The sequence below is a fragment of the Microchirus variegatus genome (genome assembly GCF_963457635.1).
Source record: "Microchirus variegatus genome assembly, chromosome: 3".
NCBI classification, from domain to species: Eukaryota; Metazoa; Chordata; class Actinopteri; order Pleuronectiformes; family Soleidae; genus Microchirus; species Microchirus variegatus.
In genome coordinates, this window is record NC_139804.1 from 20,836,728 (window position 1) to 20,852,389 (window position 15,662).

Consider the following 15,662-nt stretch of genomic DNA (forward strand, 5'->3'; position numbering starts at 1 on the left):
TATGTAAGAGTTAGTGACATCTAGTGGTAAGTTTAAGTAGCAGCCAGTAGTGACCCATTAGGATCTGAATCCCTGTTAAGAAGCCTTGAGATTTTTGCGATGTGTCCGATTTTTCAATTAAAAATTCACATACATCATCCATTGGACTGTCAATCACACTGTTGTCCACTCACTTTTCATTTATTCTGCTCTAAATGTGAACATTATTTACAAAATTGACATCATATGCTATTGAAGAAGCCCCAAAACTAGATATTGCGACCATCAACTCCTCAGGAAAATGTATACTGATGCTGTAAATCAAGTGAGAAATCGTACTTCCATTTAAATATTTCTTTTTGCAACCAGAGGAATCGCCCCCTTAATTTCTGGGTCAGGCTGGAGATCAGGGGCCACAAAGTCAAATAACCTGGAGGCTGCTGAGCATTGAGTCTGGTCAGGAGGGGCCCGGTCAAGTGAAAAGGCAACTTTTCATTAAGGGTGGGCGATATGAAAATTATATCAAACATATTGCAATAACTATATTGTTTATATTATGTATTGTATTGTAACTATAATTTTTGTTGATAATTAAAAAAAAAACACAAGTTATGATATGAAACAATATATAACTCAAAATAAAAATGTATTTATCATATCAAATTGATATTTGCTTTAAAAAGCACACATAAATAACTCATCATAACTTCATATTAATTGTTGGGCCACAGGAAATCAACTGGAAAGCTGCATGTGGCCCACAGGCAGCAAGTTTGAGACCTCTATTATGAAACTATGACCTTTGCATAACCAAAAAGTATGTAACTGTTTTCTGTTTGCATGTGAAACTTCCACTTCAAAAAGTGAGATCCACACTCCGTAAATCAGTGCCCTTGACAAAAGTACATCAAAAATTGTAAATTTAAGGCTTTTTTTAATTTAATGTGCTTATCCAATCAAACTTCTGTCAATAGTCACTGCCGACTGTTACAACCTGGACCTTTAAGGATGACAAACCATCCGTTCATGATATAAATCATGATTACAGCGAATGTATGCACAATATCTCTGTTTCTCTGTTCATAAACCTTGTTTGCTTTCAGCTTCTCCCTCATTAGATGTCGCCACAGTGGATAACCCACATATTTGATTCGGTAGAGACAAACAAAAGTTACAGTAGTAAAGTTATTTACTACTGTAAATAAAGAAGAGCTGGTAGATCATATTGGCACCTTTTAAGGTTAAATGTTGTTTACTCGCATTTCAAACAGTTTACATTATCATACTAAGTCCTGCCTTTGAAGCTATTACAGCTGTGTAGTGGGCATTAACACATTTGAACTCTGTGATAATCGTCTTTGGTGTGTGAGATTATGTGTTTCTGGTTTTATTTTGAAATGCAGTGGTCTTTACTTCCGCCGCCAACGGAGACAACTGCGGCCGCTTGTCCGCGCGCTTGGGACATGCGTCAAATCGGATCAGGATCATCGTAATGTTTTCATTTCCGAGTGATTTTTATTGTTTATATCGTTAAGTCAGAGGCTGTAGACTTTTACTCGAGGTATCACACTGTTGGACACAACCAAGTACACAAAGTGAAGACTGAGGAAAACTTTAACCAACAATAATGATTAAGCAGTAAATGTTTTACATTAACTTGCTGTGAATCATAAGAAAACAATTGGTGCATGATTTGGTGCATCAGAGGTGCTTTTTTTTTTTTTAGGTTTTTGTTTAATTGCCTGATACTTTTCCTCAATCGTAAAATAAAGTGATAGTTCAGGATTTTTCACATGTAGTTGTATGAAGTTTTGAAGCGGCGAGCATATCACATGGCCACAAGGGGGCGACTCTGCTGGTTACAAAAAAAGTAAAAGAAAGTAAAGTAATATAGTCCATGGAGAAAATGAACCTACTTATCACTTGATTTATAACATCAGTAAGCTTTTTTCCCGAGGAGTTAACGGTCTCAGTCCCAGTTCTTCTTTTGTAGGGTATGATGTCAGTTTTGTAAATGATGTTCCCATGTGGGTAAAGAGTGATGAATCATGTTCCCATTTAGAGGAAAATAGATATGAGTGGACACATGCATAACTGGCAGTTGATATCATCCATCAGTGCCTGGATGCAAGTGAGGTCTGTGAATTTGCTGTTGTCGATGCTGGTTACTACCTAAAATTTGAGGCTTCATAACAGGCATTCATATTAAGCTCGGAGGATTCTGTCCATTTTCATATACAGACTGTGGGGAAAACTGATTAAAACCATATTTTAAAAGGCTCAGTGATAAAAAATGTATCTTATTAATGTCTGCTAATGTATGTCACTTCTATTAGGCAGCCTTTTCCTCAGATCGTCACATGAAGAGTGGTTTGTTTGCTGTGTCCACCGTGTTCTTCTGACACCCATCAGTTTCTATTGATTCATCTTCACAGAGCAAACTGCAGCACACATGACTGAAGAAACACACAGAACAGGTACAGTTTTGTTTTGACGCTATAACATAAGAGTGTGTGGACATTTAGTCATTCTAAAGCATGAACCACCAAACTTCAATTGTTTTTTAATAAAAAATAAAGAGAACTGAATGAACAGCTGAAAATCTGGTAAGGCACTTCCTTCTGCACAGATGTCATGAAAGACTCAAAGGTATGGTTTTACAATAATTTAAGGCAACAGTGACAATACAGATGAAGAAATGCAGGTGTTCATAGGGCTATGGAATTGTGTAGTAAAATTGTAGCAAAATACATATTCCTTAATAGTGTTTTCCTTTAAATTTTTACCTCAAATATGTGAAGCTTTTGTCGTTTTTGTCCAAAATTACATTTAAATGATTTATTCAACTTTCACTCGGAGGAAAAATAAATATCTAACAGTAAACATGAAGATAATTGTCAATATCGATTAGAAAATGGTACATTTCTATTACAATAATGATTTTTGCCATGTCACCCAGCCTTAACTCTACGAACCCATTCCATGAAACAATAGGCTAAGGTTGACATACTTTATACAGCATTGGGTATGGAAGTACAAGATCTCAGCAGCCAGCGAACTTTGTGTGAGCACATGTAGGACAATGAAGTGGCATTTTTCAAAATACAATGTGAAGAAATACAGACAATTTGTAAATCCTACATGGACAGATTCTTCAATGACATTCAATAGAACTCGAGTGTTGGATTCAAAGAGTTAGCTAGTCAGGAAAAACCGGATTCTTCTAACATTGTCTCCATGCACATTATTCATATTTTTAGTCTGAGACCAGGCTCATGTTGCAGTGACCTGAAATACTGTATGTACAACAGCACCTAGTCATACTAGGACACAACACAACTGGTTAGGACTGTTTACTTCTGGACACACTCGGCAAGTTGAACACAAGTCCTTTGGTACATCAGATATTGCATAATTGTGAGACCTCCACATGAGTCTGCTGATGATACTGATGACGATGGCCATCTTCTTTGGAGGAGGCTTTAATTAAGACGAATGGTGAGCTGTCACTGGTCCACTCCCAGTTAAGAGAGTGCCACATGGTCTTTTGGGTGAAGCCTGCTGTCAATTTGTCAAAGTCCCCGAGTCGTCCATGTCTCTTCAGTAGAACAACAGGGTCTACTCCATAACATCAGGCCTGGTGGCCACATAAACAAAGAGCACGATGAGCAGCACCAACACAGCCAGTGTGGGCAGAACAATGGTGGCCACCTGTTGGCGTGCCTCCTGCATGGCCTGCTTACGCTCCTTCTTGTCCTTGGAGGTTTCTTTTTTGGGTTTGCCTTTGAGTTGCCTCATGATGCCTCGGCAGCAGCTTGCTCTCGGTCTTCACTGGGCACAAAGAAACCTGACAAAAGAGAAACACACTGTAATGAGCTGGATTTCAAGCCATGACGAAAACAGCTGCACCTCTTCACTTAAGCCACCTTTCCATTGAGTGGAACAGTTCGATTTGGGACAGTACGTCACATATTTTTTCGTGTTTCCATGGAGAATAGTACCAAAATAACCAGCCCCTACCATTCCATTTTTTTCCCTTGGGGTACCAGAGAAATAGTACAGTAAGGTCAAGTTGGAGCAAGGCTGTAAAGGTACTGTTCTCAATCAAAACACAAGCCTGATCCAGGGCTTCATCGGATATGTGTTGTTGGGGAGCTGCTGAAAAATAGGCTCATTCCTGTTATGAAGTTCACGTATCTGGGTGGTGTCAAGTTGGGGTGGGGCAGGGCATCAAAAGAATCATATAGCACTTAGTAGGATATGAGTCATCAAAACATCTCAAAGCAGATTCAAGAGCAAAACAACCTCTAAAATCCAATAGGAATACTGGAAAAACTGCTCTTTTTTGATATTATTAGATCAGAAGTGTAGATTAGAAGTGTTTAGGTGGCATATGTGATTAAGGCAATAAAATGTTGGTTTTAATGTCAGAGGGAATAAATCGCAGATGTTTCTCCTTTGACTACTTGTGGGCACATCTCGCTCTATATGCAAATGTTAAGACCAAATGATGTTTTTAAACCAGTCTGACTGCACAGATGTGTTTGCTGTCGGGGTGTTTGTAATTGTGTCTGCGGGTGTGACCGCTCGAATGACAGATGACAGAGAAAATTCAAGAGGGGCTAAATGAATCAAACTGCACAAGCTGCTGGAACATAAAATAAAATTGTTTCCATTAGAAATGGGTTAGGGTTAGATGGCATGATGGCAGCCTCAGATGCAGCAAAATGAATGGGACAGTTGCTGGATTTAACCTGTCAGTGTTCACTGTGCAATTTAAATCTACAGATATCGACCAATAGCTCACAAAACTTGAAAATAGTGAATATATCTGATCCTTACAATGACCCCGGTGTGAGTTTTAATGAGAGCGAACATTATTACAGACCAGTATGAGTAGTACACCGATATTTTAAACTTCCTAATTAACTTCCCTTTATTTTACTCCAGAGAATTACTGAAAGTTTACTAGAGCCTCGAGGGAAACTCATGGACGCTATCTGGAGTCTACCGACTAAAAATAGCGTTGTTGTCACTGGACAATCAGTGGACACTAGCCTGTTATGGCACAATCTCCACTTTCATGATGAGAAGAGCCAGCAAAGAGACACATTTTCTGACACTGCCTGATTCATGTGCTGTCTATTCGTTAGGTCTAAGAGATGAACCGCGTTGTTTGATGCCAGGGGGCGTGTCAGAGGCGTTACCATGGTTATGTGACGTCACGGCCCAGAGCTCAATTAGCAATAAAAGTTTAAACCCCTCCTGTCAGTCCATTAGTCAAAGCTCCTCCCCCAAAACTCAGGAAGTTAATTTGTTTGTAATGTTAGCACATTGTTGAAAACTTTATGAAGTCACCAATATGTTTGACACTGTCAGGAAGTGTTCTCAGACATTTGGTTGCAAAACCCTAACAGTCATCTTTGAACGTTTCATGGTATGAAGTAGGATCCCTCTTCAGTAGCAACTACCAAAGAAATGACAACAGTCGTTTTTTGATTAGGATAATCATGACATTAAAAGTTAAAATCGAGATGTTAATAACACTGATGGTCTCAGCTGCACAGGAAGAGGGTGAAGCACCACCTGACCTGACTTCCACAAACTGCTGACCGCTCTGCTCAACCATGATAAAGTTAATTTACAGGCCAAGTTGTTACTGCGGCCGAACGACAGTCTGTGTGTAACCCAACACCCGCTCAAATAAGGCAGTGGCTTCTTTACTGGGGGACCAGTGAAGACTACACAGACATTATTAGAGAGCCTCGTGGCTGGACTTTCTCGTCCACAACTACGCTGCTAAACAAGTTGTCGACTGTTACGCTCGTGTATCCGGTGGAATCTTCGCGTTAGTTAGCACGAACTAACTTTAACAGAGACAGGTGAGCTACAGTACAGCGCCGACCGACATTACCGCTGTTCAAGGGCCAGTAAGAAGTGACATAGGCATGGAAAGTTGTCTTACAGCTGGAGTCAGAGTGTTACAGAAAGCTCCTCGACTCTTCTCACGGTGACGTCCCGGTCTCCTCACGGGACCAAATCGGTCAGAACGCCGCTTTTCCTCCGTAGCTCGACGTGGCAGTCAGTGGGCGAGCTGCTGAGAAAACACTGTCAAGTTTACCAAAAGACAACACGGACATTTCCGGCCTAACCCTCCAAAATAAAACATAGTCATTGTAGTGGGAAAAATAATAATAACCCTAATACTAACTATTATTGTTGTTATTATTATAATAACAGTTATCTTTAATAATAACTATTATTGTTATTAATATTCTTCTTATTATTATTGTTATAATAAGCAGTGCCAACCCTCCAAGAGGTCAATCACCTTTGTCAAAGCTGGAGAACAGGCAACCCCTGCCCGAAGATCTCCTGCAGGCATCCTGACTTCTGCAAATGACTGGCAGCTGTTGGTGGACCTCGAGCAACATGACTGGTCAGCGACTGCCAGCAGGCTGGATGGAGAGCGTGATCCGAGAGAGGTTTGGGTATAATGTGGATGGAAATGTAACCTGGATGTATGGCAAGTGGAATGTGCAAACCCTTTTACATGACTCTTCCTTGCCTTGGTGACTGAGGAATTGAAACATTACTACCCCAGTTGGAACCTGCCTACAGTTTGCCATGACACAAGTCATGCCACGCACAACACCTACAGGTTTATGAAGCAACCAAAAAGTCAAATTCTGATTAATGTGATAATTCATGACATTTAATTGTATTGCAAAAGTTACAGATTATTTGTATTATATGATATACATTATACATGATAAAACCTCCCAATCTCCAGGGCTCCTACTCCTGCTCCTACTACTATATCACAATAGACATTGTACTTCTATACAGAATATCCGGACAATTGACTTTAAAGTTTGAGTGTGTAAATTATTTCTGGTGAAGGATTGAAATTTGCCATATCGCCACGGAGGAACCAGTTGACCAAAATTCACAATCTTCACATTGAAGCTTTGTTATGGTCTTTGGGCCTCCTTGACCAAATTTAAGGTGGATTGGGTCAATTACGTGGAGTAGCATTACTGTCTTCACACCTACAGAGTTTGGTGAAGATTCAAACATGCTCAGCTGACTTATAACAATGTAGTGTTCCAGAGCAAATCATCAACATCATCATCAAATCTCAAGGAGTTTGTTAAAGTACAACACGTGCAAAACAGCAAAACTGGCGATTTAGATTCAAAATGGACGATTTCCTGTTGGGTTTACAACTCTGCTCCTATGAGGATCATCTGGACATGAGCTATGTGTGTGCACCTGTTTTCACGTGCATGGGTGAAACTCAGTCCTGGGTTTAATTTAAAGGGACATGGACACATGTTTTTGCAATACAAAATAAGTTGCATAATAATAATAATAATAATAATAATTTTTATTATTATTACTGTTAATAAGGAACATTACATTTCCTATAGGGTCCTGGCACCTACAGTGCTCATGCCCTAAATAAATTAAATTGTAAAAGACTACATGCAGTGCCTGCATAGCCCACTAGGGGGTCTCAGTCCAGTCTTTGGGAATCACTGAAAGGAGAAATCAGGAAACTGAAATAATGTTTTAATCAAACCACAAATATAAATCATAGATAATAAATGAATAAATAAATAAATGATTTGGAGAAACAAATTGATCATATATTACTGCAGGAATTTCTTGTATGTCATATTTTATTCGTCATGGTTGGAAACATCTGATTTCACAACAAACTGTTTCAGAGCAGTTACAGTAATATTCCCTGCAACAAAAGCAATTTTTTACTTTGAAACCGTCACTTTAAACAACACAGACATTACAAAAGAATAAGAACTTAAAGAACAGAGACATTATCTGATGTCAAACGTTTGTTACGAGCATTGTCAAACATCCAGAAAGAGACAGTCAGCTGGTTTTGATCAGTCAGACAACACACTCATGCTCACTGACATGGTTAGAAACCAAAGATCCAACAATTGTTGTTCATTGTTGGTTGTGTTGAAATATTGTCTTCGTTTTTACCTGACCACGCTACACCACACCCAGCCATGTTTGTTTTTTTGTATCATTTTAAATGTACTTTAGCCAAGGGCCTTGCTTTACAAAGGCCACCATCTAACACTACCATGTTTCGACACATGTGGGCCCACTATCATTCCCTGAAGTGTTTAGGAAAGGGAGGATTGAGCATGGGGAGCATTTCTCTGTTACAATGTGCAGCCTCGTCACTAGATGTCACTACAAAGTAAGTCCAAGATTGAAGCACTGAAAGATCAGGCACATGATCAGTATGAGAAGAAATGTATAATTGATCACAGTTATTAAAGAATACAAGAAAAAGAAATATATATAAATAAATAAAATAAATATAAATAAAGCAAATAGGGCTAACCAAAGTAGAGGGACTAAGCATAATGTAAAGTAAAAACAGAAAAGAAAAAAAATCCGTACATCATTCTGGTGAGATATTCATATTTATAAGTTTAATGTATTTTTGTTGTCTGATCTGTAATGCTGCATGTAGGTGTTAATTGGCACATGCTAGTAATGTCACAGGTAAAAGGTTACATATGGTTGATAGTTACGGACACTATTATAGAGCATATTCTTATGTTGGCAACACTGTTAGTGGGTTTCAAATTGCACTAAAAAGCATTTAATCCCATGGAGTCAGGCAATGATAAATTGTCAACGCTGGATTTACCATAACAGATTAATTCAGGGGCCTCAAACTCAGAATGACCTGGGGGCCAGTGAACTTGTCATCTGGTCAGGAGGGACCAAGGCCAGTCAAGTGATAAACAGTTTGGGAAAAAATAACAATTCAGTGATTAAATTAAAATTATATCTTGATAATCCATCAAGATATTGTATAATTTAAAAATGTCAAAGTAAGGGTTTGTTTTGATATATAGTTCACAAAAAAGCATGATGATGCCAAAATGAATCTATAAATAACAAAAACAGGTAGGAAATAAAATACAGAATTACTACATTTTCTTTCTTCTTATCGATAATAACATGTAGACAATTGTAATTAAAACACTAGACAAGCTTGTATATAATACAATGCTTTAATAATATGTTGAATGTCACCTAATGTATTATTATTATGAAAATATTGCTGACAGGCCAGTTTTCATTATAACTTTAAAGTAAGCGTAGGGCCACAGAACATCAACTGGGGGCATTGACAGCATGTGAATTTGAGACCTCTGGATTAAGGAAATAGTAGAATAGAAACAAGCCTGCAATTATGTGTTTGTGACAAAATTATTTATAAGAAATGATAACACAATAGGCAAATATTCTAATGATCATGTAATATATACATTCTGTTTTTGATGGTTGTTTGTTGGCAACCCCGTTAGTGAGTTCCAAATTGGACTTAATCTCAATAAATCAGGCAGTAATAGATAAACTGTCAACACTGGATTTACCATCACAGATTAAAGAATTAGTATAGAGGCAACTTGTGGAGGAACATGTAATTATATACTTGTGAATACAGAATGTACCAGACATTATATATTATAATAACACGAAGTACTCATAATGATCATCGTGTAATGGATTATAATGATGACAAACACAACGTGTGCGTGCACGCGCTCACAGGGAGCAGCAGCAGCAGCAACAACAGCGACACTGGCCGCGCGCCGTGACAATCACACAGATTGAGCGTGATGTCAGCGGAGGGCGCGCGCTGATTGGCTGTCCGTCGCCCATAATCTCACTTCCGAGTAGCTCGCGATTTGTTCACCATGTTGGATCCTCTGCTCATCGATGCCTTGTGATCGATAGTTTGATCGAATCGGAGAGGGAGCAGCAGCGGCGGCGGCGTTAGCATTAGCAGCATACAGGGGGAACGTGGTGGGACAGAAAGTGACGCGCAGCGGTGAGTTCAACCCCGCAGGCCGGGCTGTGTTGATGCGGCGCACAGCGCTCTCTCTCTCTCTCTCTCTCTCTCTCTCTCTCTCTCTCTCTCTCTCTCTCTGCTAGCTCCGAGCTGTCAGGTCCATCGCCACCTCCTCCTCTGCTCCTCCTGGCACAGATTATTCCGCATCTAAAGGATTTAACTTTGTTGCCTTCTTCTTCTTCTTCTTGTTCCGTCTCTTCCTCCTCCCGTGGATGTGATCTGCAGGAGGACACAGACTCTGTCCATGGGGATTAGAAGTTGTGTGGCAGCCTTCGTGTGTGTGAGTTCTTCTCTCTCCGCCTCTGTGTGTCAGTGATGGCTGGTTTGTGTTCTGGAGGATCGCAGCTGGAGTAATATGTGAGCGCAGTGGACCTGCCGCGGCCTGGGCCTCCATGTGTGCCCGCCTCTGCCTGCTGTAACTGTGGCCTGAGCTGGAAACACCTCACTCTGCAGCGGATCAGCAGCAGCAGCAGCAGTGGTAATTACGGCCCAGGAGATTAGCCTTGTTTACAGAGCACACGGCAGACTGACGGGGACAATTCACTTTGGATGAGATTTCCAGCCCCGTTGCTGCTGGAGCTGGTGGTGTTGGAGGAGTTGGAGGTGGCAGCAGCAGCAGTGTGTGCCAACTTGGACTATATCAAAAAAAGATGTTGCCTCCTCCCATGTGACAAGCCCCACATCACACTTCTGTCAGAAGGAAGGAGGACGACGCCTCCTCTATCATGAGGAACAGTTAGGGGCCACTGGCTTTTATTTCTGAAAGGGGTTCAGGTTGTTATTATTTACATATTTTTTTGGATCAGGGTTCACTGCTGGGGCTCATCATCTTTAGGCAAAGCAAGTGGTCACATTTAAGGCCTGCAACTAATTTGATTATATTCTTTGTTGTTTAGATTTAGTGATTTATTGCTTCATCCGTAAAAATGTCAGAAAGTGCTGATCAGTGTCTCCCAAACTTCAAAATGACAACAACAACAAACAAATCTCCTCACATGATTGTCAAAATAGTTTAGCAATTAAGTTAGTAATTGATCAAGAATCGATTGATCATTCATCAGCATTGATAAGCAGCTGTACTCACATTCTCATATATGATATAGTGGCTTCTTCAAGTACACACAGGAAATAGCAGCTGCTGCACCATATAGACATCCTGAGTGTTTTCTGTAACTATGTTGTCTCCAAGTTTCCTGAGTGTTGAGCTTAGTCATTAGCATCACTTCCAGCAGCAGCAGCAGACACTGACTGGGGCTGTGTGAGCATCAGTGAATGGCTCTTTGCAGCACAGCGGCTGCAAATGTTCCAAAAATGATGGCCGCTTACAATGGTGGCTCCTCGGCCGTGGCTGTCCATCACCCACACCCGCATCACCACCAGCTTCAGCACCTCCCAGCCCCACACATGCACCACCATCACCACGCCGGCCAGCATCACCTGCAGCAGCACCCGGGCTCCGCCGCCATCGCCGCCGTGCACACGGACCAACAGCAACAGCAGCACACGTCCACGGCTGCTGCTGCAGCCGCGGCAGTGATGCTCAACCCGGGCCAGCAGCAGCCCTACTTTCCTTCCCCCGCCCCGGGACAAGCCCCAGGGCCAGCGGCTGCTGCTGCTCCTGCGCAGGTTCAAGCCACCGCTGCTGTCAAAGCCCATCACCATCATCATCACCACCATCATCACCACCAGCAGCAGCAGCAGCATCAGCAGCAGCAACATCAGCACACACACCACCTGCAGCAGCCGCAGCTGGACATAGAGCCGGACAGGCCCATCGGCTACGGAGCGTTTGGAGTTGTCTGGTAAGTGCACTGCTTTAGTGCCAGGAAATAATTCAATACCAGCTAGAAAAAACACCTCCACCAAGGTTCATCAGTTTCCCACAAAGTCCGTACACCCCCATATCCCACAGGGTTAACAATTGTATTCAAATTAAAAATCCCGGAAACCTGGATCAATGTCCAGATTCACACCAAAAATCTCACCATTGTTTTTCTTTGGGCCATTTGACTTAAGCTGCTCCCAGACAAACAAAAAGAGACAAGGAGCCGAAAACACAATCTTCTTGGCAGCGGTACTATTGCAATTACTGTATATAATTTTCTTCACTTCTTAAGGTATATTGTGACTTATAACGTGTGTTTTTCTGCTGCTGTAGTCCATGTGCTTCACAGTTCAAACATAGACAGTCTAAAAATGGACGTAGTCTTTCAGTTTCAAAAGTGAAGCCCCAAGAAGTGCGATGATGGAAGTCGGTGTGAAAATGAGCTTCTACTTATCACTTGATTTATTTCATCGGCAAACGTTTTCCCGAGGATTTATTGGTCTCCGTTGTTAGTGTCTGGTCTTCTTTAATTAAACCTGATGTCAGTTTTGTAAATTATGTTCAGAGTTAGGGGGACGTAGGTGACAAAGCACAGCAATATGACTGCGAGTGACAGATGGTATCGTCCAACAGGTGCCTGGTTGCAAGTCTGCAAACATATATAGCAAAACTCAAGGCTTCAAAATGGGGAGTTGGTTTTGCTTTTGCATTTTTAAACATGGTCTGTGTCAGAGATGGTCTTCTTCATAACTTGGTAATTGGATGGTTGACTTACTGTTCGTTGAGGTTGTCCGTGCATGAGAATCCCAGTAGATAAGCAGATCATTTCTGAAATACTCAGACCAGCTGTCTGCCTCTGACGACTATGTCACGTTCAAAGTCACTTAAATCCCCTTTCTTCCTCATTCTGATGCTTGTTTGGAACTTCAGCGGGTCATCTTAACCATGTCCACATGCATAAATGAGTTCCTGCCATGTAGCTGACTGATATTTGTATTAACAAAGTAGTTGGACCTAATGAAATGGTGATAAAAATGTGTAAGAAACTTGATAATCACTCACTTTTGTTGTGGTTTGAGTCTCATTTATGTAGTTTATAAATTGTTTACACTACCCAGTCATCAGTCAAAGATGCAGACTCAAAATGGGAGGAAACTTGAATTATTTGGATCCTTTTATATCTGAAATAGATTCCCTCACAGTCCTTAAGTGCACTGTGCTGCTGAGGTACAGCAAGAAATGATCCCTGACATGTTTATGTTTCCCCCCCGGTACATTATTCACTCTCGCTATTGAATACCCACAGAAGCAGTTTCAGTCACGTCACCCATTCACTGAGTTCTGGTGCTGTGGCGTTCTTCCAGTTTTTCGAAACAAGTCTTGCTGCAGTAATAAAAACACATCATACGTAATGACTCGGAATGTTTAGCTTCGAATGTGTGAATGTTTACAAGTGTTGGCTGTCATTGATCCCTAAAGATGTTTAAAACCACAAATAAAGGTACGGTAGGCAAGGTGTTTTGTCCTTATTGATCAGTATTCCAGAATAACCTTTCAGTTGAATGTAAATGAATTGATCGCAGAGAGAATGACACCTCTACACTTCCTCTGGGCACTAAATGTAAATAGCTACTCCTCCTCTGAGTCACTGCTTAATAATACGTTTCTAAGGAAATGGGTATTTTGCCTGCTTCATTTGTTTTAAGGAGACCGCCTATAAAAACTGGAGTGTGAATGTAATATTCAATTAGGCTTTGAAAACCTATGTAAAACCTACATTCATGACTTTTTCAGAAACACTTAAAAACCTAAAAACCACTGTGTCACTGTGATACAGAACACAAGTCCAAAACACTTACTCATCAGCAAATAACTTAATACTAACTAACACAATTTACACAAAGAAACTTTTAAATACCAGCACAACAGTCACAGATAACAGAGTGGTGTGTACGAGGATGATGATGGAATCAGCTTTAGAGATGTAACTAAACCAAATACAAGGGAAAATTGGGGTAATGTCCTATAAACAACTGAACAATTACTAAAACTAGAAGTTGAACATGTAAACTGAAGGAAACCCTGAGTATATCCGTATATACCATGCCATGGCATAGTGGCTTCCGTCTGTGAGACTGAGCTTAGCGCTCGGCCATCTGTGTCTCTTCACTGATCCAATTTGAAAAGGTTCACTGAAGGTTTTAGTCGAAGGGCTTTGGTGTTTGGAGTTTGAAATGCTCTTACTTACACCTGCTGTGTTCTTCGTGAGGCTCTCGTGCTGCTGTTGTGCCACTTTACCGTTCCCCGTCTAATCACCAGGCGAGGACAAAGCCCAGCAAAGGCTCATATTATTGTCACATTTTCCTTGTCAGACTATTTTCTTGTCATCCAATTCATGCTCAACTACCAAGTTTTCACACAAGATATGTACATTAGAGGTACAAAATCAGGTTATTTGACCAAAACAAATGTGATTGTGATATGCTGCAACAAGTTTCTTTCATGTTCAGGGGGAGAGGGGCTTTCTTTGGAAGTAAGATTAGAGGGTTCCTATTAGGGCTGAACAATTAAATTGAATCAAAATCGCAATATTTGTTAAAGCCAAAGTGTGTGTCAAAATGTCATTTTAGATTAATTGTCGTCTTCATCTTTACGAGTCTTATTCTACAGACTCAAGAGAACATCCTTGCTTCTCACCGATCTGCACAAATATCACACAGTAATAATTTTAAATATGGTTTTCAAATGAGAATAACGATGTAAAAATGAACCATTCCCTCTCATGTGGCGAATCCTATCTCTATCGCAATTACTGTCAAAATATTCTCAATTGGATATTTATTTAAAATCGTTCAGTCCTAGTTGCTATCATCCAGACACTTTGACCTAGTTTGTGCCACTGCTGAGCAGCTTTTTACTCCCCGGTGTCTATTGCAGTGTTCCAGTGGAGCTTGTGAACCCTATTGCAACATAGGAAGTCACGTAAAAGACATCCTGACCTCAGAGCTTAATATATGACGGGGGAAGTGTGATCTTTAAGTCACGATGCAATGGTATCGCAACATTGCGATGTATTTGTGAAATCGTATATTACGATTTCCTCACACAACAGCCCGAGTAAAAATGAGCACTTGGCACCACCTAGTGGACTGCAATCACAATTGATATTTTTTATGCTAATCCACAGAAAGTGTAATTACTTAAAACTGTAGGGATTATTATTCTTCCGCCAAAGGAATCACATTTTTGAGGGCCTGAACATACCCCAAAACTCACAGAGACCGCATCAATCCTGGTGAAAATCGACGTATTTAAAAGGTTCGGTGAAAAAACGTGGAAAATTCAAAGTCGGAGGGGCTAAAGAGTGACGCAAAAAAGTGCTAGTAGGTCATCTCCTGTCAGATTTAACGTACATGAACGAAACTTGGTACACACGTTCATGAGGTTGTGCTGTAAATAAAAGTCGATGACAAGTGTCCTGTGAATCCTACAGGGAGGCCGCCATTTTGGATTGAACTCGAAAACTGAGGTGTTTTTGGAGAATTTGCACCAATGCTACAAAATCTATCTGGTGTTTAATTGTAACCTTAGTTGTGATATTTCGTTGTCACTCGATTGTTTTCCCCCCATCCTTAGTGTTCACAAACCAAAATGAATCAGTTTGAACAATTTCTTTGTTATATGGACGAAAGACACTGGGAAATATTTACAATTAAGAAGCTGAAAACTCAAAGATCTCCTTTTTATGTTTGTTAAACACTCGAAATACGATCAAAGCGATACAAGAATAATAATTGAAATGTTGCAGCTCTAAAACTGATCTGCATTTTGATTGTCAAATCTACCATCCCACCTTTTGGTGTCCTTCTGTTGGATTACCTTTGGTGGTCAACCACCTAAAGGTCAGAGCTAGACGCACTGCAGGCTGTTCATGGGTCAGCAGAGATA

General features: G+C 40.6%; 2 protein-coding genes across 2 annotated transcripts in view; one reads left to right on the forward strand and one right to left on the reverse strand.

Annotated features, from left to right (window-relative positions):
* Positions 1-2,585: 2,585 nt before the first annotated feature.
* smco4 (single-pass membrane protein with coiled-coil domains 4) lies at positions 2,586-6,079 on the reverse strand. The gene is made up of 2 exons (XM_083887316.1): positions 5,945-6,079; positions 2,586-3,826 (listed from the first exon to the last, which is right to left on the reverse strand). Exon 2 carries the CDS (start codon positions 3,775-3,777, stop codon positions 3,598-3,600), a length of 180 nt encoding a protein of 59 aa, XP_083743442.1. The 5' UTR covers positions 3,778-3,826; positions 5,945-6,079; the 3' UTR covers positions 2,586-3,597.
* Positions 6,080-11,161: 5,082 nt separating this feature from the next.
* The window catches only part of nlk2 (nemo-like kinase, type 2), a gene marked incomplete at both ends in the record, with an annotated part of 18,204 nt that continues 13,703 nt past the window's right edge, over positions 11,162-15,662 (forward strand). Inside the window, one exon of the mRNA XM_083887327.1 lies at positions 11,162-11,691. Within this exon, the coding sequence (XP_083743453.1) occupies positions 11,162-11,691 (530 nt within the window). The remainder of the gene's footprint in view (positions 11,692-15,662) is intronic.

Bases quoted from the DNA above. Each gene is read 5' to 3' on its own strand.
- smco4 (XM_083887316.1), bottom strand. From the start codon at position 3,777: ATGAGGCAACTCAAAGGCAAACCCAAAAAAGAAACCTCCAAGGACAAG.